The sequence below is a fragment of the Asterias amurensis genome, chromosome 14 (genome assembly GCF_032118995.1).
Source record: "Asterias amurensis chromosome 14, ASM3211899v1".
Taxonomy (NCBI): Eukaryota; Metazoa; Echinodermata; class Asteroidea; order Forcipulatida; family Asteriidae; genus Asterias; species Asterias amurensis.
In genome coordinates, this window is record NC_092661.1 from 9,531,140 (window position 1) to 9,553,388 (window position 22,249).

Here is a 22,249-nt window from a genome sequence, read left to right on the forward strand (position 1 = left end):
TCAAGTAAGTATATAATTCACTAATGACGCACGTGTATTCGGACAGGGGAGAGCCACATCTACATGTTCGAAGAGAAATTGTTTGATCATTCCAGTTAGTACCCTGCTTTTAAAAGTAATTGCATATCTATTTATTTACGTCGTCATTAATTTGGTTTATTTTGACATCAAACCTTTGAGTTCGTAGACCAGGACTGTGAGTGTCAGAGTCACGGTGTCCCAGGAATTATAAAGCCGGACAGATTTGGTCTCGTAGAGGAGGGAGATAATTCAAAAGAGGGCGCTTTCAGAAGAAGTTTGTACACTCAACGGCCGTGGGCGGGGTGGGGGTGTCTGGGGACGACAAAAATGTCCTTTCAGTATACTGCCACCATGGCGGTACATGGTCTTTTAAACAAAAACAAATTATAACAAAATTTACAATAATTCACAAAACAAAACCGCACACAGTTTCGCAAACACCATTATAATTACACAAAGACACGACGTGGAGAACGACACGCCCACGTTCGCATCGGAGCACATTCAGCTTCAACAAGAGAGAAATGCTGAAAGGACTGAGTCAAGTCAATCACACACGTCGCCGGCCGAGCATCAGCGCTACAAAACGGCGAATCGCACAAAATCGCCAACTGCAAATTTACAAACAAGATAGAAGTAGTTGCCTGGGATTTTTTTCTTCGTAAAATGGCATCCCGTGGCGGACCACGAGCTGTAGGTTCAGACGGCAGTGACTTTACGCACAGGGAACAAGTTGCGGTACGGTATCAAACAAGGTAAGAGAGGGCATCTGTGCACTTAAATAAAGGCATGTCTTAATGGAAACGCATCTATTTCCGACATTTCTATCTTTTTAACGTTCTGGTTCTGGGACAGTGACAATTTCTACATTTGATTGATAAATGAAAGAACCTCTTCTCTCTATAATTATATTCATGACCAGGGAAAGAAACAAATATCAATCCAGTCTTCATGTTCCCTTTAAAAAAACTGTGTAATCATTTTAAATCAACAGATCAATTGTTTTTTTTTAAGTAACCTCGTACTCGTATCGTATCGTACGTAAGCAAAGAAAAGTCTACATGTAGCCCACCTTGTTGAGATACACATTTGTAATTGTAAATGGCCTGTCTCTCATCACAGTTGTCATATGGCTACTGTGATGGGCTACTGTGATGAGATTGATGTTAAAAGAGAGCCGTACACTAATAATAACACTTGTGAAAATGTTGATAATTGTTAGCGGCCCCGATGTAAGTTCAGTCCGCCCAAAGTCAAAGTGCAGATAAGGCAACGTTGCCTTATTGTGCAACGTTGAGTAGCAGAATTGAGAAACGTTGCCGAATTGCACTACTTCAAAGTTGCACTATTCGGCAACTCTTGCATTCAAACACAAAAAGGGAATCGAAAAAGGCTTTGTTGGAATAGTTAAAATCATATAATAGTATTGTACAGTTCCTTACCCAACTTTCTATCTGTGCAAATCAAAGAGTTATATGTGCGTTTTTGCGCAAATGGCTTTTGAAAATCATCACTCCACACTTGCCGTTCAGGAAAACTGCGACGCCATTTTACTGTGTCAGATTGTATCCTCGTCCAGCGGTATTAATTTATAAAGTTTAAAAACCACTCTTATTTTAAAAATAACATTGATTATAGTCAATAAAAAAATGATATTACAGTTTTAAATTAAACTTAATATTTTTTATTGTTAAAATTTAATAAAATAAAAACTTTATTTATGTTAAGTTTTTTAATGTATTGACGTGCCTGACCATTCATGAATTGCACGAAACATAAACAGATGGTGGGAAACTTGGAAGAGCCTTGTAATAGTAAAAACTATTTTAGTAACTTTGCTCCTTGCCTTGGCTGAAGTAGTTTGGATAACAAATTTTGTATGTAGACGAGAATTTCATATTAAAGCAGGGAACCTAAGTAAATATAGTGACAACTTTGGCAAGAGTAGGCCTGTCTATGTCCAAGGGACCGTGGTTTGAAACTTGAGATCGGCCCGATGCCGGAATTTTTCATTTACGCCAGACAAGTTCGTTGTGGTGGACCCAAAATATTTTGGAGGTTGAGAGGGGGGGGGGGGGGGAGATGTGCAGGCGGTTCTCTAACTTAGCCATCCCGGCCCGTCCCATTGACATAATTGATTTAAAACAGTAGATTGCAACCAAATGTAAACAAGTAAAAAGGAAGGTACAGTAATTATTTCGAGAGGAAATAATTATTAATATATATTCTTATTTTAATATTTTAATAATTATTCTTATATACATCTACTTATCTTGTCTATATTTATCCTTACAGCACACTACTCAAATCCAAAGTGAGGGTATGTGCCTACGTGAACCTTTTAGTCTCTCTGCCTCAAGCTGCCTACATTGCAAACGCACATCTCAACTACATCCTACTTCCCCCAGTCATCCAGCCTGGTTTCTACCACTACATGATCCTGTTGTCCTCTGTCTTCTCCCTTCTCTACATCATGGCGTTGCCTCGTAACAAGAAGCTCTTCATCCAGCTAGGCAACCTAGGAACACTTCTCATCGGCTTGGGCGGCGTGATGGTCGGCCTCCTTGTACAGTTTCCCTCAATTAAACAATTCCTTGTAGCGGGGGATTTCAAGAAGATATTGCGGCCCGATATATTTCTTGCTGTGACGTGGTACATCGTGCTGAAGATTAAAGTTATTCTGTTCATACAGACTATTTATTATGCAAGAAAGTTACAGGCAACATGGGACGCTAAGAAGACAAAATGATTTAGGTTGCGGGAATTCTGTTTCTTAGACTTTTAATTTAATTATTTCCTTAAAGCTTGTATACAAAGCCTCTTATGAAAGCTCTTTCTTAACCTCTCTGAGTGGTTTACACACGTTTTGATACTCCTATGTACATGCTGGCTGGCACCCCTAGTGCAGTGACTTGCTTAGTCACAAGTTTCTGCTTAACTTGGAATTATGAGTTATTTACCCACACCTGTGACGTCATGCTATTGTTAAAATCATAATGGTGCGCAGCTTCCAGCTTGGGCATTATCCTGTACATAAACCACAAGGGAAAATGACTGGGTAAATTTCAAATGATTTGGGGCGGAACAAATAAAAATTTACTGGAGCGGGATTTGAACCAACAACCTTCAGATTGTGCTTCAATCCGGTGGTCGTTGGTTAAAATCCTGCTTTATTGGTTGTTTTTCAACTGTCCCCAAATTATCTTTTTGAATTTCTCAGGCTATAGATGCAGTTGGTGTGTAAAAAAAATGGTTCATGCAAGATTTTGTACAGCAACCTGTGCATTATGAGCAAACCCAGGGGTGGATTTCACAATAGAGTTATGACTAGTCTTGTCTCAAGTTAGGGCGAGTTACTCGCCCTAACTTAGGACTAGCATTAAGTTTTAATATCTCCTATGACTGGTCCTAAGTTGGGACTAGTCCTAACTCTTTGTGAAATCGACCACTGGTACCATTTGCACAGTGCCATACATGTTAACATCTCTTATATTGTTGCGGTACCCGCTGCCAAAACATAGGATTCAAACTGCCTGTCGGGCAACCTCGGTAGTCTAGTTGGTTGGACACTGCTCTAGAATTGCAAGGGTGGTGGGTTCGAATCCCACCCGAGTAACATGCCTGTGATAGTTTTTCACAGGACTCGGGGGGGGGGGGGGAAGTACTGAGTATACAGTGCCAACACACATCAGTGTATGGGTAAAACAAAAAACAAAAATTAATACTCTTTATCCCCGACGAAATTTAACATCTCTTATTATGTTACATGTAATTCAACACTGAAATGGGTGTTGGTCAGCTCTTAAAGTACACAAGCTTGCCCTCGAACCATGTGACCGTCTTTAGTCTTGGGAATTCAAATTGATTATGCAGTTACTTGTGATTAAGCAAGTCATTTTATCATGTTATTCAAATCTCAATCGCAAATGGTGTATTACTTTTATATATGCCAGTCCAAATAATATCAAAATGTTTGCAAAATGAGAATTGGGGTTATTCTCAGTAGTGGTTTTAAAGTGTTTACAACATTCTTCAAAATGTCATTCAAGAATATTAATTTTAAAAAATTTATCAAAAATACTTGTATTCTTGTAAAATAAGCTATAAATTAATGAATAAAACTCCTTTAACCTTTTATGGTACAACTCAACGTTATCTTGTGTCATTTATGGATCAATGTTTGTTTTGTTTTTTATACAAAGCACATGTATAATCAAATCGTTTTTTAAGCGTAATATGTTTAAGTTTTTTTTTTTCTAATTCATTAGAATAATGTACAACCATCTATTTTTTTTTCTAAACAGTCTAAAGGAATGATTTTTCTCACCGCAATAGCCACCGAAACTATTTTAAAAAGTATAATAATTATGGACATGTTCAATTTCCCAAAATTATTTCGACCTACTTTGGTAAGCGCCCTCTGGCGTTTATAACAGTCGATACTGACCGCCCTCTATAGTTTGTCTAATGCGGTGACGCGCCATTTTTGATGTGTACGTTCTATCGAAAACATTGGAAATCAACCATAAATTTGTCTCGCTTCGCTTCCTATTTTACTGACATTTTATTTTAATGAAAATGGCATACCAGCCATCGCAAGTATTCGCCTCGTTCACTCCACAGACAGAAGAAACCAAACATTTGCCGAGTAACGTTCAGAAAGGAAACAAGCTTGTCCGGGAAGTGCAAGTTTCCTCGACGGGCGAGTCGTTTCTTGCCCCGGACAGGGCGACTGTTCAGGTGGTTGTCACGAGCAGTAAAGACTCGATTGGTGATGTCAAGTCCAGCACAACCAGACGACTGGATTACATCATACAAACACTGCACACACACAATGTTAAGGTAGTTGTCCACCTTTTGTATTTGTTGTATTTTATTTTCTGCCAAACTAAAATAAAGTCGACCCAGACCCAGTCACTGAGTCAGACCCCCGCGGTACGAAAGCCTCACTGTCATTTTTACAGCAAAGACAAGGTCTAAAATGTTTGCCACACGACAGTCGACAGGACCCATTTTTTCGCAGACAAGTTTCTGTATCCTGCCAGTGCCACCACTTTATAATTCGTTATGAAATGAAATTCCTTTTTGTTTGTAATTGAATGAAAAAGTGGTGGCAGGGTACTTTCTTTCTGTACTACAGAAAGAAAGTCTACCATCAAAATCAAATCAAGACTGTCAGACATTAAGCCGACCGGGCTCTGGGCGCAGTGAGGGTGCGCAAATTTCAATGGTAATGGTTGCTTTATCTATCCACTCCGTCGCAATGTGGCCGGCAAAAGTCGTCATGCACTGTACAATAGCCTTTTTAAAATTAATTTGCAAGAAATATGACGTAATTTATCCAACTACATACATGTAATTGTAATTCTCATATTGAGAAGTAGTCAATCATAATCTTGTTCACTCCAAGTTCATTTTCTGGTCCAAAATGACTTAACTTCATTTTAAAACATGTTTAAACCACAACGCAAATTACCACTTAGTGACGTCACTTTGACAGCTCAGTTAAAAAAAAAAAAAAGTGGCTTAAAAATGTCCAATTACACCACCACTGTCATGATTGTAGCTCTCAATCAACTTGTTTCAATAATTTTCAGCATTTTTTGTGTGTTAATTTCCAGGAAGGTGATGTGACAATCAGTAAATTCATCCAGCGCGTCGACAGTCTGTACACTATGGAGGCAGAAGTTACCATTATCTTCGTTGACTTCACCAAGTGCCAGTCGGTTTGTAACTTCCTTGTGGAGAAACTTGATGAGACGGTCAAGCTGCATCCTCCTCACTTCTACCATTGCACAAAGAGTTTAGAAGGCCTAAGGTAAGTCCCTACCTCTACCCCCTCCCAACCCCACCCCCTCCCAACCCACCCAATCAGGCAATGAGCCATTTGCGGGTTGGATTTAAATGATATCTAGTATAATTTAGACTTGTTGACAAGTCGTGAGTGATTTGTCACGGTGATAGTCCAGTCATGGATGGTGGTGGCACAAAACATGTTTGAAAATCAGTGTTAGAAATGAATGGCAACACAGTAGGAGGGTTAACAAGATACATTTTTTGACAATTTTGATAGCTAGCTACATGTTCACATGTTCAGTCAGCTCTCTTTATGACAAAGTCACTGGGACTGGCCAAATAACCTCTTTATAAAATAACAAATGAAAAATAAGAAAATTTGTTATGAGAGGACAGCAAAACAAAGAATGTTCTCTTCAAAATGTACATGTACTCTTTATATTGGAAGCAGAAACTACAAAACCAACAGTGCTGCATGCCCGGAATTACATGGAGACCATGGCCTCAATTGCCCCTGTGGTGGTCTTGGTGCCCCTTCAGAAGTTTCCCTCTACTCTAGACTCTAATGGAAGTGCCCCTTTGCAAAATGAAAATGACCTTGCCCTCTCAAAGATGAAATTCCAGACCTAATGCTGTTTTCATGGAGACTTGACTTGGTGTAAATATTTTGCAGGGTAACGACCTTCAACATTTTGTACAATGTAGTGGGTGAAAAAAATATTACTTTAAAAAAGGGATATATTTTTTATTTCTGTTCAGGAGGCTGGCATGTCTGAATGCAGTGCAAAATGCTCGACAGAAAGCCCTGGACGTCGCACGGTTGCTCCGTCAGGGGCTTGGGAGACCACTGGCCATACGAGAGGAGGAGACCACAGAGATTGAGGGGTCACCGCGAGGTTCAGCCAACGGGAACGACGGACCGCTAACGTTCCAGCAACGCATCGCTAACGCCACGGTCACAGTGACCGTTAAGGTTTTTGCGCAGTTTGAACTTGTGTCCAGAGAGAAAGGCAGGCAGACAAAGACATGACTGAACTGAGGATAACGTGGAAAGATTTTAAATAGTTTACATGGGGTGTGCATTTCTATGGAGAGGTACATTGTACATGTACACGTACATTGTCAAAAAAGGAGTATTTAATTTATGGACGTGTTTTGCTACAAGGAAGTTCATTTACTTACAATTATGTAAACAAGTATTTAGATCACAATTTTCAATCATTCGGCCTTGTGATTTGTCAGGTCCACCCCCGCCATTTTTTAGTTACCCAAACTTTCATACAGATGCAGGCCTTTAACTTCGCTCTTGAAGGGGCACAGCCAGTTTCCTCTATTAAGGGCCACTTCTACGAGGATAAGAGTGTAGATTTGTATTGGAACTTTGCAAAGGGCACCACAGAAAACAACGGCAGTTTCTGTGGGTGCCATGTGGATTTTTAGAAGCCTGAATATGTATAGAGTTATCCCTACTGTAAGAAGACTCTTTTCTTTGCTACAAACCCAGGCCTGAATGCCTCATTTTTGAAGGGGAAAGGGCACCAAGGCATTTTCTCTTTGGTAAAGGGCACCCTATGAGGAATTTGTGAATTTCTACTGGAGCATTTCAATTGCACCAAGGCAATGGCAAGGGGGAACGGAGGCAATCGCCTCCGTTGCCTCCGTGAAGAATCAGGCCTGCAAACCTAAACCCGAGACGTTGCATAATGAACCTTTTTGTGTGAATTTTGAAACTTTTCTATATTGTCTCTGCCACAAGGGTTTGTTCTGTTTTCAAAGACCAACTCGACCGATCCAAGGCACTGTGTTCCTTTAATGACAGTAAATTTGATAATACTCCTACTACATTGTACAAAGAAATCCTGCTATTTGATGCACTGCGCTTCTTTCACATTTACTTTTTGTCAGATATTCTATGTGAACCTTGATCATTCAAAATATATATTTCTGGTGATGTACAGTCTGTAAACCTCCTGAATTATATTATTTGAAAGGTTCTGGTTCCAGAATAATGGGGGACTTGGGCCAGCAAGCAAATTTTCAGGAAGTTGTATATTAAGCAAATTTATTCCCTTTGATTTAAACAATAGAATGAATATCATGCCTGCAATCTAATACTTTCTCCCCCGACACCTGACCCAAATTGTTTTGTTTTGTACATTACATGTCTCAATAAATAATGTCAAATAAACTGATTTTTTATAAAAAGAAATAAACACACAACTTGTATGCACTGATTGAGTTTATTGCACAAAATAGCCATGTCATGTTTCGACTTTATTTAGTAGCCTTTTTGAGGTATGGTGGACGCTATAGGAGTGCAGTTTGGTTTGGGTGTCTACAGACAAATTAACCCAAACAAAATAGTCTAGTATTGTCCACCATACTTCAAAATGACTTGTTGCATTTATTGGGTTGAGACGAGAGGCCACTGCCAACTTTTTGCATTTATATCACAGGTCATTTTAAGTTTGTAAAGTATCTGCACTTGACCACTTATTTAACTCATTGAGTTTAGTCGAAGTAATCCTCAATATCGATTCCCGGATCTAGAAGATCTTCTCCATAAATGCTAAGATCCATCGCGTTCAAAATAAGGTTCTCAAATGTTTCCTCCAAGTCCGTCTCTCCGATCAGCACAGCGCCTTGCATCCTCCCATCCTTCATCACCACCTTAATGTACTCCTTCCCTTTCGTCATGCGCAACAGATACTCAAAGTTCGACTCCAAACCCTGAGCGTTGTACTTTCCCAGGAGCACCACTTTATACCCGAAGAATTTCGTCACATGAGCGAACAACTCAAAGCAGAAATCCTGTGGGATCGTCTCACGAGTGGTATCGGCGACCATACACTTCCCGGCATAAGCTCCCATTTGTCGCGCCTGGGACCACAACCGCATCTGAATCCAATGGGGAGATGGCTCCCACGATGCACTGCACACGTCCCCCGCTGCATAAACATTGGGAATGTTAGTCCGCATGTGATCGTTAACTTTTAAACCGCCGTCTTTGGCGATCTCAAAATCGGCAGCGAAGAGAGGTATCTTGGTGTTTGGGATGACTCCTGTTGCGCTGATTACAAAGTCACAGCCATAGAGTTTGCCGTTTGTGAGAGCAACATACACAGGCCAGTTGGGGGAATCACCAGTACGTCCTGTATTTGTCGAGGGAAATACATCTGGTGTTCGTCCAGATGAGGACATTTCCTCTGTTGTAAGGACGCATTCAACCTAATTATTAGAGAGAAAAAATTGCTAAATTCTAATTTAAAAACTGCATAATGTATAAGAATTCCCAACCACTACAAATGTGTTTTAAGGCTTTGATAACTTCTTGATGAAAAATTCGCTTTTGAATAGAGGAGGGGCTTATTCCCTAAGATTTGAGCTACAATGTACACAAAGAGCTTGTTATGAAATGAACATGGTTAGAAAGATGCTTTAAAAGTAGAATATGTGTCCCTTTTTAAGACTAAACAGATCTCACAGTTTCTTCAGAATGGACTGAAAAACTTTTTTTCACTTTACCCATATCATTATTTCTACTGTCTGAACTTTGAGTCACTGGGCAAAGGTGCTTAAACAAGTATTCTACAGAAAGAAAAAAAAATGAACGAACAGCTTCTTGATTATTTTGTTTTGCATTCTTTTTAAATAAAAAACAGACCTACTAATTTTTTAACAGATGTCAATTTGCATCAGGGATAAAGTATATTCATTTTGGTGTTACCCTTAGAAGTACACACCGATGTGTGTAATTAACTCAGTACTTTCCAGATTTCTGTGGAAAAACTCACAATTTAGGCATACTACTCAAGTTGGATTCGAACTCACAACCTTTGCAATTCTAGAGCAGCGTTATACCATCTAGACCACCGAGATTGCCTGGTAGCTTTAGAGGCAGTTTTTGTAAACAGAGTATTGAAAGCATTTATTGGGACAATAATGAAGTTCATGAGTTTTCTTTAGTTCAAAATTTAACTTTAAATGTGGCCACTTGTCTAAAACACGTCAAACTGGGGAGTCAGTCTTTTAGTTTTATTGACAACCAATTTGAGTCACTTTCTTAAAGTCACCTGGAAATAGAATTGTTTTTCTTTCAAACATAAGAGTATATGCTTACAAACAATAAAACAATTATTTTAGTAATTGTTTGTCACTATTTATATGTTAAAAAAATATATAAAGTTGTTTGGGGGGCTGACTCCGCCTACCCCTTTTGTGACGTAAATCAAGGGAGACTTTGCTTGCAATGCGTATAGTAAACACACGTGCAAAGTACATGTACGTCCAAGTCGTGAGTTGGTACATTTCAAAAAGTGTTTTTCTGCATTCAGCAGCAATACACCTGGTCGGCATTGCCGGAAAAACAAAAAAAAATGTTTTTTGAAACGTACAAACTCACGACTTGGTCTGTACATGTACTTTGCAATTGTGTTTACTCTACGCATTACAGGCAAAGTCTGCCTCGATTGACGTCACGAACAGCGCCCTCTCGGGTCGGGGTCTACTCTTAAATTTGTAAATAACATAAGAACTGATTTTTTAAAACCTTAGTTAACTGTTTATTCACATTCCACTCATCAAAACACATATATTAGTGACAAAAGCTTTATTTTGAAAAAATACCACTTCCAGGTGACTTTAATCTTTATTCTTTTTGTGCAGTCTATTTACCTCGCAGGTGTACTCCACATGAACGTGATGTGAACCCTGTATCTTTCCCTCCATCCTCAGTCCAACGCTCCAATCAGGACCAAGAGCGCCCCCTTGTGCCTTGGCGTCTCCCTTCACAGACTTAGTGACTGAAAGAAAAAGAAGCAGAAAGATTATCAATTTTATTATCGGTTTCAAATGATGCGATCAGTCGATGACCACAGTTTCTTTACTCAATGCAACAAATGTAAAGAGAGTTTCATGGCGTGCCATTGCCGAGGGGTCTACATGTAGTTCACCAGAACCAAGCTCTGGGGTCGATTTCACAAAGAGTTAGGACTAGTCCTAACTTGGGACTAGTCCTAGGAGATACAAAAAGCATATGGCTAGTCCCAAGTTAGGTAGAGTAACTCTTCCTAACCCGAGATAAGACTAGTCTTAACTCTTCGTGAAATCCACTACTGGCGTTGTTTAGCAGGAAAGTGTGGGTTCGATGACCGGCCATGACACTTGTGCCCTTGAGCAAGGCCCTTAATTCATACAGTCGACTCCCGTCGACTACGAGGTCCGGCATACTGGCCCAATTTCCTCGTATTATCCGAACCTCGTCTTAAACGCAGCGCGCTAAATATAGATACACACGTCATCATTGTGCATGCACATAACACGTGTACGCGCATATACATGTAATTGCTTCAAAAAAAGTTGGGAAGGTAGTGCATTCTGCTCTACCAGCGAGTCTCATAGTGGCTGATGCCCATGCCTACATGTACATCCTTCCGACAGTGAAAGTGGGGAGGGGGGGGTGGAGTAGCCCTACTGCAGCCCAAGAAGTAGGTGGCAATGAGCCCTGGTGGCAGTTGATTAGGGTTGATAGCCCAAATTGGTTAAAGACACTGGACACTATTGCTAATTGTCAAAGACTAGTCTTCACAGTTGGTGTATCTCAACATATGCATCAAATAACAAACCTGTGAAAATGTGAGCTTAATCGGTCATCGAACTTTCGAGATAATAATGAAAGAAAAAAACACCCTTGTCACACAAAGTTGTGTGCGTTTAGATGGTTGATTTCGAGACCTCAAGTTCTAAATCTGAGGTCTCAAAATCAAATTCGTGGAAAATTACTTCTTTCTCAAAAACTATGGCACTTCAGAGGGAGCCGTTTCTCCCAATGTTTTATACTATCAACCTCTCCCCATTACTTGTCACCAAGTAAGGTTTTATGCTAATAATTATTTTGAGTAATTACCAATAGTGTCCACTACCTTTAAGTGTAGCCCTCACCTTGAAGTGGCCATTCAACCTTGTAATGTTAGCCAATCTCATAAAAAAATACTGTTAAATTGCATACTTCTCAACAGAAAACATATTTTGCTGCTCTTCTATTGGATTATCATGCAGCACCTGGCCAAGTAAAACTATGAGCTGTGCCCTGCATTGGCTACGGCTAGATCGCTGAAATACCTTGTTCCCTGTTACTTTGTGGCCAATGGTGATAGCCATGAACAAACTACAGTACATTGTAAATGCAAGAGCTGATATCAGTCGTTGCAACCCAAATTAAGGATAAGGTGTTCACGTGTGTGCTGGAAATTGTGCATTGTTTTTCAATTCTTTCTCTTGACTCACACAACAAACTTTAAAGAGCACTTTTCACTTTCAGAGGTTGATTACTTCATGGTTGGTAAAACATTAACACTGTCCGAGACTATTTTGTTGGCTGTTCAAACTCTGAATAATACTAGAAACAATTCTATTTCTCCCTCAAGGAAATCACTTACATGTACATCCCTGTATGCTTCGTTTTTGAAAGGGCAAGGGCACCAAGGCATTTTCTCCTTGGTGTAGAAGAGCACCTTACATGTAGTATGAGGAACTTGTACATTTCAACTGAGAGCATTTCAAGGACACCAAGGCTAGGGGCAATGACCAGGGGAAAGGAGGCAATCGCTTTAATTGCCTCCGTTAAGTACCAGGCCAGCGAATTAGTGAATACAGGCCTAATACTTCACGGAGGCAACAGAGGCGATTGCCTCCGTTGGCCCTTGCAATTGCCTTGGTGCCCTTGAAATGCTCCAGTAGAAATTTACATTTTTCTCATAGGGTGCCCTTTGCCAAAGAGACAATGCCTTGGTGCCCTTGCCTTTTCAAAAACGAAGCATACAGCCATGTGAATGGATTCCATACCAGTGTATTTATGCCTCTTCAGAGCTCCTTTTGATTTGTCCTTTTCTGCGTTCAACTGCGGCAGGAGAAACTCTGCAGCGCCAGCATCGACGAACGTGCTGCTTATTGCGTCATCCTTAATGGCCCAAATCACCTCGCATCCTTCGATCTCGTAGACAAGCTCTGTCGCGATCCCTCCGTTACCAACGATCACCACCCGCTGGGCACCGACCATTCTCTTCTGGAACTCTACCACACTCTCAGTGTCTCTGATACCCAAGACAAACGGATTGTTTTCAGCAATCTTCTTGGGTGTTCCGCCAGTGCATAAACACAGTTTGCTGTATGGAACTTTTGTGCCGTCTGCAAGTGATAGATACTGATCGGTAACATTCAGATCGGTGACAAATGAAGAGTGTAAGACGTGAACATTCTTGCAGCGAGACTGCAGGCTTGTGGCTGGACGCTCTTCAACATCAAATTGCTCTAGCACTTTAGACACCTGTGCACAATAAAAGTGAAGTGAGATACTTAGACAGTGGACACTTTTGGTAATTGTCAAAGACCAGGTCTTCGCACTTGGTGTATGTCAACCTAGATGCACAAAATAACAAACCTGTGAAAATTTGAACCCAATTTGTTGTTGAAGTTGTAAGATAATAATAGAAGAAAAAACACCCTTGTCGCAAGAACTTGTGTGCTTTCAGATGCTTGATTTGGGGACCTTATAATCTATTTCTGAGGTCTCAATTTCATGGATAATTACTTCTTTCTCGAAAACTAAGTTACTTCAAAAGGAAGCCGTTTCTTACAATATTTTTTACTATCAACAGCTCACCATTGCTTAATATTACCAATTAAGTTTTTATGCTAATAATCACTTTCAGTAATAACCAATAGTCTCCGCGCCTTTAATAAGAAGCGCCGTAAGCGCCGATTCTGTGCTTACGGTAAGCAGAGCCATGAAATTGGGCGCAGTACCTGTGTAAAGTTGGTGACTGCTTTGATGAGTGGTGAAGCAGTGATGAGAGTTATCTTCTCCTCAGGACATGATGCCGACAACTGTTCAGCACATGTTACTCCAGCTATGCCTCCACCGACCACCACGTACCCACCAACGTGTTTCTCAGACTCTGACATGTTCGATGTGATCTCAGATTCGGCCATAACTGACCGCTTTCCTGATTACTTTTTCTTTTGTGAAGATTTTCAGTGAGTTGTTCTAAATACGGAAGATTTTGGAATAGAAATGAAGCTATATAAGTAAATGTTTATCTTTGATGAAGTCCTTGAGTAGGCGATTTCCCTTTGATGTAATCTGTGACATGTTTACAAAAAAGCCAGACAACCTGGACTTCCTGCAGGCACAATTTAAACACAATGTGTCAGTGCAATGTGTACTTTACAAGTTTACTCTTCTCAAAAATAAGCCAGAGGATACAGATGAGATAGGAATTTAAAAATGTTCAAAAGGAAATCATAAGACTAAAGCCGGCCTCAGGTCAGCCTTGCATTACAAAAAACAGTCAGCGACTGACTTTTCAGGATTGCACTGCACCTGAGCTAAGACCATCAGGAACTTTTCTATCAGTGATTGATTATTAACGACCTGAGCACAACTGCGATGATTTTAAGACAATCTGAAATAGCCCTCGCTCTAAAAAATAAACAGTCGCAAAAGAAGAACAACTTTAGAGCACGTGAGTCAGTCTTATCTGACAGCCATTTTAAACCTTGCTTGTTGCAGGGCAGGGTTATCAGTTGTGGTTGCAAGACCTTGACTTCATTTTCCTTATTTTAAAATCTTATTATAAATATAAATGAATATGATTAGATTTTATTTAGAGAGATATCTTCCAAGTAAACCAGGCAACAAGTAAAGTAAGTAACACTAATTTTTCCATGATCATGATAACTAGTAGGCCAATGGATGTGAACAACTTTTTTGCATCATGAATGAACTGAATGAAAATTCATTTATTGATTTATTAACACATGGTATGATCATGGTTACCATATGGTACTCCTAGAACTATTTCAGTTTTGTAACGTAAGGCTATCGTCTCCAATAGCCGGACGAAAACGAAATAGTTCTAGGACTATAGGAGTAAAAATATGAATCCTTCAGCTATCCTTGACCATCACACAAGTGCCAGTGGCGGGGCTAGTTTTTTTTAGTGGGGAGGGGGAGGAAGAATTTTTGGGTAATGTTTCATATAATCATAGGCCTATACTAGACCCAGTAACTGGGGCGCTGTACTCCTTTTCAACAATTTTTGACTTTATCTGTCGTACTAGCGCCCCAGGGAATGGCACAGAATTTTAACGAATACCCAGTTTTTCGCGACACCCAGCCACAAAAAATGCCTCAAAATGACAAAAAGACCAAACAAACTAGCTCAAAAATCGCCTACTCTATTCTCGATACGTCTAGGATGTAACATCAGGCATTTAATTGTACTCACGATCATTTTTTAAACTCCAAATCGATGATTTTTAACTCCGCATCGTGGAGCGATTGACAAGTCTGCGATTTTCGGATGTGTATGGTAACGAAACATGGCGTCGCGTTGTGGGTGGATGTCCATCAACGGCTGTTTAATGCTACACTTGTTACAGGCGTTGCAGCGAATGCTATACATTGTACACGGGGATGGGTACAGGCGCTGCAGCTAGTGAGTGCCCACGTGCGTTCAATCATGGGCAACGTAACTTACACGGTGCCGGGTTGTTGGAAAATTATCAGAAAGGGGGTGAAAGGTTCTCAGAAAGGGAATATTGTCTGAAAGAGGGGATTTTTCTGGTCTGAAGTCTGCTGGATGAAGCTGGATGGTTCTGGATGAAGTCTGCTGGTCTGGATTTTTCTGGTCATCGCCCCCCCCCCCCCCAAAAAAAAGGAAAAAACGAAAAAAAGGGGAAAAAAGATGATAAATAAATAAAAAAAAATTCTACAGTGACACTGGCAGCACTTAACATTATAAGAAGCAATTTAACCATGCACAAAAATCGTAGGCCTAGATGAAGTACAGCGGTTTTTATTTATTTATCATATTTTTCCCCTTTTTTTTTTTTTTTTTTTTTTGGGGGGGGGGGGGGGCGATGACCAGAAAAATCCCCTCTTTCAGACAATATTCTCTTTCTGAGAACCTTTCACCCCCTTTCTGATAATTTTCCAACAACCCGGCACCGTGTAAGTTACGTTGCCCATGATTGAACGCACGTGGGCACTCACTAGCTGCAGCGCCTGTACCCATCCCCGTGTACAATGTATAGCATTCGCTGCAACGCCTGTAACAAGTGTAGCATTAAACAGCCGTTGATGGACATCCACCCACAACGCGACGCCATGTTTCGTTACCATACACATCCGAAAATCGCAGACTTGTCAATCGCTCCACGATGCGGAGTTAAAAATCATCGATTTGGAGTTTAAAAAATGATCGTGAGTACAATTAAATGCCTGATGTTACATCCTAGACGTATCGAGAATAGAGTAGGCGATTTTTGAGCTAGTTTGTTTGGTCTTTTTGTCATTTTGAGGCATTTTTTGTGGCTGGGTGTCGCGAAAAACTGGGTATTCGTTAAAATTCTGTGCCATTCCCTGGGGCGCTAGTACGACAGATAAAGTCAAAAATTGTTGAAAAGGAGTACAGTGCCCCAGTTACTGGGTCTAGGCCTATACTACCTAGAAAACGCCAACAAAACCTAGGTCATTTCTCGTTATGATTTTAATCAGAATGCCCCATAAAGAATACTTACCAGTGCATGTTAGATGTTTCGGTCCGGCAATTGAGATAAAACTGTGACCGTGGTCATCGTTGTTATCGCAAAGTTTTTAGTAAACACTCTTTCAAAGTGTTGCGAAATCACACTTCCCTACATCGTGTGCGAAGACAGAACTAAAGAGGGCGCCCTACTAGTGTTGGTGACCTTTGACATCCTATTGCAGCTGTTCGTCAGCATGGCATCATGGCGTCGGGAGAAAACGAACCATCGACGTGTGTCGATATTTTACACCCAGAAATATTGAGCAAAGAAGACTTAATTGACGTGTTATCACAGGTAAAGTATATTTATGAACTTAGGGGAATATATTTTGCTGACTTCAGAATTCAAAAGCCACAACTGTACTGTGAAATTAGGAAATTCCATCACATCGTCATGATCGTTGTTCTGCAAACAAAAACATCGGTACGGTAGACGTAGGGGCGGTGTTCGATCATAAACAAAAACTTGCATTGCAAGAACATCTTTTTGCATGGAAAAACATGTTATGTTGACAAACATGACAAAATTAATTTGATACAAATGAAAATGTTCCTTTTTTGGGATTCTATTCTGGCATTGCAAGAAAGAACATCTTTTTGCATGGAAAAACATGTTATATGTTAACAAACATGACAAAATAAATTTGATACAGATAAAAATGTTCACTCTTGTTTGGGTATTGTGGAAATGGAACATTGACACCTAGCCTAGCCAGGCTAAATAAAAAAAAATCACATTGGGGAGTTTTGGTATTTTTTTTATTTATTTTTTTATTTTTTTATTTATTTATATATATATATATTTTTTTATTTATTTATTTATATTTTTATTTTTATTTATTTTTTATTTATTTATTTATATATATATATATATATAATGAATAGGGTAGATGGCCTTAGCTTTCGATCCAAACCGGACCTTCTTCAGAGGCATAAAACAAGTACAAACAAATACATATCCATTTATAGAAAAAGAGAGGGGGAAAGGGATTAAGGGAAGGATCCAAAAGAAGCGGGAAAATAACAGCCAATCAAAGTTTCTATTTCAGAGACAATATATATATTTTTTTTTTTTCTTTTTTTTTTTTTTGGGGGGGGGGGGGATATTGATAAGTACAACTCTCCATTCTCCAGGTGGTTTCCATGGTTGCAGACTGGAGGGTTACAAGACAAAACCAGTATCAACATACAGGCAATTTCAACATTTTTTCAGAAAAGTGGGTGACCAGATTTTCAAAAGATTTTACAACAAAATTATGACACATTTATATTTAAATAAGCACAGATTTGATCTTAAACTTGTCAATGAATTAATTTATGACAGTTCACACACATTAAGTCAGATTTGTTTTCAGCCACCAGACCTTAACTTTGGTGAACTGCACTGCTCCGCTCGAAAACACACTGATACAACAAGTCTAATGCTACCAATGATTTTCCTACATGTTTACAGAAAAACATCAAACTTGACCGTCCAAATGCAACGAAAGAAGACCTTATTGAAATCTTTCATCGGACGATCACGCCCCTCCCACAACGTCAGCCAAGACCTACCAGGCGAGGGCAGGCTATAGCAAGAGTACAGAATCAGCTTCAAGCTGAGCGTTGTATGCGAGGTGACTTGAAAGAAAAACCCTCCAAGGGTACCGTCATGTATGGTTTTCAGAAAAGGTTTGTGATTTTATTAATTGCAATTTTTTTTACCAATTTTTTTTACTTTACATTGACTCCCAACATCGAAAGACAGGCTTACAGGGCTTAACGTTAGCGTTACAGGCCCAAGGTTTTATTATACTATGAATAATGATGTTTCATAACTTTTCAGTCCTTCAAAATTTACTTTGATGGCTTTTAAATTTCTTTGAACCACCAGCAGTCAGAGGAGCTCATCTTTAGGAACATCACATCAATCAGCGTCAAAACACGGACTGAGTCGGTTAAAACCTCCGCCAATTGTTATCAATAAACAAAAACAACGGACATTGTTACTTAACAAAAGTTCCTCCTCGCCTGCAAAGCAACCTGTGAATCCTGCATGCACCGAGGAGGAGGACAAACCAAAACCTGCTGCAAAGTCAAAAATCAACGTTGAACACAAAAAGATCTTCCTTAGTCGTTCACCTGTGCCATCTTCGAACTCAAAGACCCCACCGACACTGAGTCCCACTTCTGTGATCAGACGGGACTTCACAACAAAAATCAAACTCGGTTCGAGTCCTTGTTCAACGATTCCAGGAGTTGCAAACAAAATTGAGGAGATATCGCTGATGTCGCCAGGAACAGTTGGAAGCTCTGTAGCCAAAAAGACTTCCTTGAAAAGGACGGCAACAAAACTGAATGGACAGGTACTAATTTAATACTGTTTTTACAAAAGAAGATTGTATTGAAAGGTTTTGTTATTGGATCAAAGGTTCATTTTTTTAAATCTCAATAAATGTAGATCTATGTTGCTAATACATGTACATCCGATTTTAGTAAGATTTCTCTCTTAAGCTAAATTGGCAACAATTGGCAACGCTTAAAGGAACATGTTGCTTGTTACAAAATGCATGGTTAGAAAGATGTTTTAAAAGTAGAATACAATGATCCGTACAAATATGCCTCAAAGTTGTGTGGTTTTCCTTTTACCTCTTCGACCAACACCGACGGCCATTAATGGCTGACCGTGTTAGTTCGCAAAGCAAAGGAAAACCACGCAATTTCAAGACATATTTGTGTGGATCATTGTGTTCTACTTTTAAAACATCTTTCCAACCTTATATGCATTTTATAACAACCGTTACAAACGCTTTTTATACTGCCAACTCATCCGATCCAAGGCAACGTGTTCCTTTAACTGCTTTTTACCCTAGACTGGTACCGTGTATCCTTGCTTCTAGGATAAAGACACGAATATGTACTTGTTTTTCAGAACCAGTGATTTCATTGGATACAATGATTTCATTGGATAAACATGCACTGACAATAAGCTTTCAGTGTTTTGATTGGTCCGATGTGATGTTTGGCAGCTGCACTCGCTGTCGTCTGCATACATGAATGTAGGTGAAAGGTGATTATGGACGGGGATTGACCTCGGCTAGGGGTCACTCTCTGGTGTTATTCACGAGCCTAAAAGTGTGATGTCAGATGTTCAGGCTACCTTTATACCCTTTCTTGATCGTCATAGAGAGGGGGTGTATTAGTTGGTCAAAAATGTTGTCTTTGTTGAGAGTGTTCTCCCTTTGGGTCTGATCCATATGACCTCCCTTAGCCATTGTCAGGTTCTCTTTCAAATACCATGGTATTGTCTTGTTTTGGTGTGGTTGTTGGCTGCAATATGGTCATCAGTAGGGAGTGAGTAGACTGGGTGTACTGCCATGACTGCTACATGTAGGTAAATTTTCAAATTTGTCATACGTGTATTTGGATTTTAAAAAAGAAACTTTATAGGCCTAATCCATGATTTGCCAACATTACACACTAATTTATTAAAACTTTAAAAGGGAAAGAAGACCTTTGTTTTTTTGGAAGAATTCAGCGGTTTTAATCCTGTACAAATGAAGATGACAATTGATAAAAACTAAATTTCATTTCAAAAAGAGGCACTTTTTAGATACGGACGAAAATCCGGAGCAGTAATGTCCTCGCCGCAGGAATAACCCGTAAGTTTAAACAGTTTAAGTTACTTCTTACATGTAACTTCTGGTGTGGTTTTTTTTCAGGCTAGTGATTCGGGTTCATCAGAGGTCAAAGTCTCGTCCCAATCCTCTGAAGATGACAGTTCACCAAAGAAGAAATTCTCCAGGATTTCCTGGCCGTGATGAAGAGGAAGGTCGAGAGTAATTGATGGCTGTGTTTGCCCATGGTTGATGAACTGAGTGAGGCGGTAACAATTCAAGTTTGTGATTAGATCCTAATTTACGCAGTTTTCAAACAAACAATATTATCTTCAAGTACTTGCTAATCCTCCAATCAGATTGGCAGAATGGAGTGGTGATAAAAACCTATATTGCACGGCTAATATCACTACCATGCGTCTTGTGTGTTCTATGTCACGCGCCAAGTTTGCTTGAAGATAAATACGTTATCACACGCGCGCTCATGGAAATACGGAAAATATAGCGCGCCTTCGGCCTCGTTGGATATGGGACGCAGAAGCGCTATATTTTTCCGTATTCCACTCGCGCTTGTGTGATAACTTATAATGTAGCATTTGCAACAATTTTCGATGGTTCCATCAACACATTCAAATTGTGAGTTCTTGCTTGATACATAGATCTACAAGTTGCATGGCCCAATTTTTCACTGAAGTTAACAAATTTGTTATACACTTTTTTTCTCTGAATGAACAAATTTGGGCAGATGATGCTGTTTCAAAATGAAAAACATTAACATACAATATATTTTGCATTTATGGCCACAGACAATGCACAAATTAAATGTAACAAGAATGGATGTGAGATAATTTTGGTTTCTTAGTCTACCACTTATCATTGTTTACTTTTTTTGTGCAATACCTAAAAATGAAAGACCTGTCAAACCTTTCTGAAATCTATACTTAAATAGATAGCTGTTTTAAATTTTAATCTGAAGTTTCTGGTCAAATCAGTAAAAACTTTCACCTAGCATCTCTTTTTTATGACACAAAAAACCAATTTTTATTTGTACTGTACAGTATAAACTGTTTTTCTAAATCTCCACAAAATTTGAATAAAAATGTGTGGGTCAAATCGGTAAAAGATCAGACCTACATACCATAGTACATGTAGCATCTCTAATGACATAAATGCAAATGTTCTGATTGGTATTTCTGTTTTGCCTAATCTTATAGCTTTAGGCTGTATGGTCGAAGAGATAAAAATAATAATGACTTTTTGCTAGCGCTCATATCCGTCACCATTTAGTTTTCTTCTGCAAGTGCATGCGGTGCTACGTTTAAAGTATGATACCTACTCTTTTTACATACATTATGTAACACTTGTGTAATGGTTTACAAGGTGCTATGGCGCAATAGGCAGCCAATCAATTAAGGAACACACTGGAGGAAACCTCTTCTCATTTCGATATTAGGTGTGTATTGGGTTCTGTTACATGGATTACATAACACATCAGGGTTGAAAGGTAGAGGATTGATGAAAACCGAATTATATTGCATGCTTCTGGTTGCTGCAATAAGAGGCTGCTCACTGCTGTTTTAAATTATTTCTCATTTTTCAATCTCTGTCTTTTCTATTGTGTTTTTACAAGAAGAAGCAAAGTCAAGCGAAGCCTGGAAACCTAAATTGTTATCAGTCACTAGTTAACTCATTTGCATGCATCAGGAATTCTTTTTTCCCCACTACATGTACACTTGTCTATTTCAGATTTAGCCTGTGCCTGTGTTAAAGGGTGAAATATTTTTTTTATTTTTTTTATCAAATGGAACCCACTCGCCCCTAAAAGGGAGCCTTCATTTGCATAAACGTGACGTCATGTCAGTAACCTGAGGCGTCGGGGCCCCCTGGCTGTGTCCATATAGAGACGTGTGCACTGTGTAGCCTGGTACCTAGGCGCGTGTAGTTAAGGACCAGACTCTTTTGGCCGACGATTTCTGGCTCGGTATGCCGTATATCTTGCGAAAAAGGAAACATTAAAATTATGTTAAAAAAAACAAAATTGTACTATTTTTCTTAGGTAGCTATGTAATGAACAAAATTATTTATTGATTTTGCCTTCATCACAATCATAATTTTGCAGTTTTCTTTCAAGAAAGGACTCGCCAAAAGCAAGTCTCTTTGAAGCAGTCATAATAATATGGCTGTGTAGTGATTCCAAGTCACCAGTGTGGCTGTATAGAAAAAATATATCTATTTTTTAGTGTGTAC

The 22,249-nt window shown here is 39.4% G+C and overlaps 4 protein-coding genes across 5 annotated transcripts; 3 read left to right on the top strand and 1 right to left on the bottom strand.

Moving 5' to 3' along the window:
- Positions 1–591: 591 nt before the first annotated feature.
- On the top strand, positions 592–4,140 carry LOC139946825 (protein jagunal homolog 1-like). The gene is made up of 2 exons (XM_071944538.1): positions 592–776; positions 2,317–4,140. The coding sequence occupies exons 1-2, from the start codon at positions 688–690 to the stop codon at positions 2,768–2,770; spliced, it is 543 nt and encodes a 180-aa protein (XP_071800639.1). The 5' UTR covers positions 592–687; the 3' UTR covers positions 2,771–4,140.
- A 369-nt stretch (positions 4,141–4,509) lies between these two features.
- Positions 4,510–7,976, top strand: LOC139946822 (interleukin-1 receptor-associated kinase 1-binding protein 1-like). Its single transcript, XM_071944534.1, has 3 exons — positions 4,510–4,863; positions 5,643–5,839; positions 6,577–7,976. The coding sequence occupies exons 1-3, from the start codon at positions 4,594–4,596 to the stop codon at positions 6,845–6,847; spliced, it is 738 nt and encodes a 245-aa protein (XP_071800635.1). The 5' UTR covers positions 4,510–4,593; the 3' UTR covers positions 6,848–7,976.
- A 171-nt stretch (positions 7,977–8,147) lies between these two features.
- Positions 8,148–16,534, bottom strand: LOC139946818 (pyridine nucleotide-disulfide oxidoreductase domain-containing protein 1-like). The gene is made up of 5 exons (XM_071944530.1): positions 16,399–16,534; positions 13,621–13,861; positions 12,661–13,141; positions 10,492–10,619; positions 8,148–9,045 (listed from the first exon to the last, which is right to left on the bottom strand). Exons 2-5 carry the CDS (start codon positions 13,804–13,806, stop codon positions 8,329–8,331), a joined length of 1,512 nt encoding a protein of 503 aa, XP_071800631.1. The 5' UTR covers positions 13,807–13,861; positions 16,399–16,534; the 3' UTR covers positions 8,148–8,328.
- LOC139946821 (uncharacterized) lies at positions 16,518–21,967 on the top strand. 2 transcript variants are annotated; one of them, XM_071944533.1, is made up of 4 exons: positions 16,518–16,701; positions 17,860–18,077; positions 18,283–18,751; positions 20,108–21,967. In XM_071944533.1, the coding sequence occupies exons 1-4, from the start codon at positions 16,609–16,611 to the stop codon at positions 20,204–20,206; spliced, it is 879 nt and encodes a 292-aa protein (XP_071800634.1). In that variant the 5' UTR covers positions 16,518–16,608; the 3' UTR covers positions 20,207–21,967. The 2 variants fall into 2 exon arrangements, with proteins under 2 accessions (XP_071800634.1, XP_071800633.1); XM_071944532.1 differs by having other exon boundaries at positions 16,526–16,701; positions 18,280–18,751.
- The last annotated feature ends 282 nt before the right edge of the window (positions 21,968–22,249 follow it).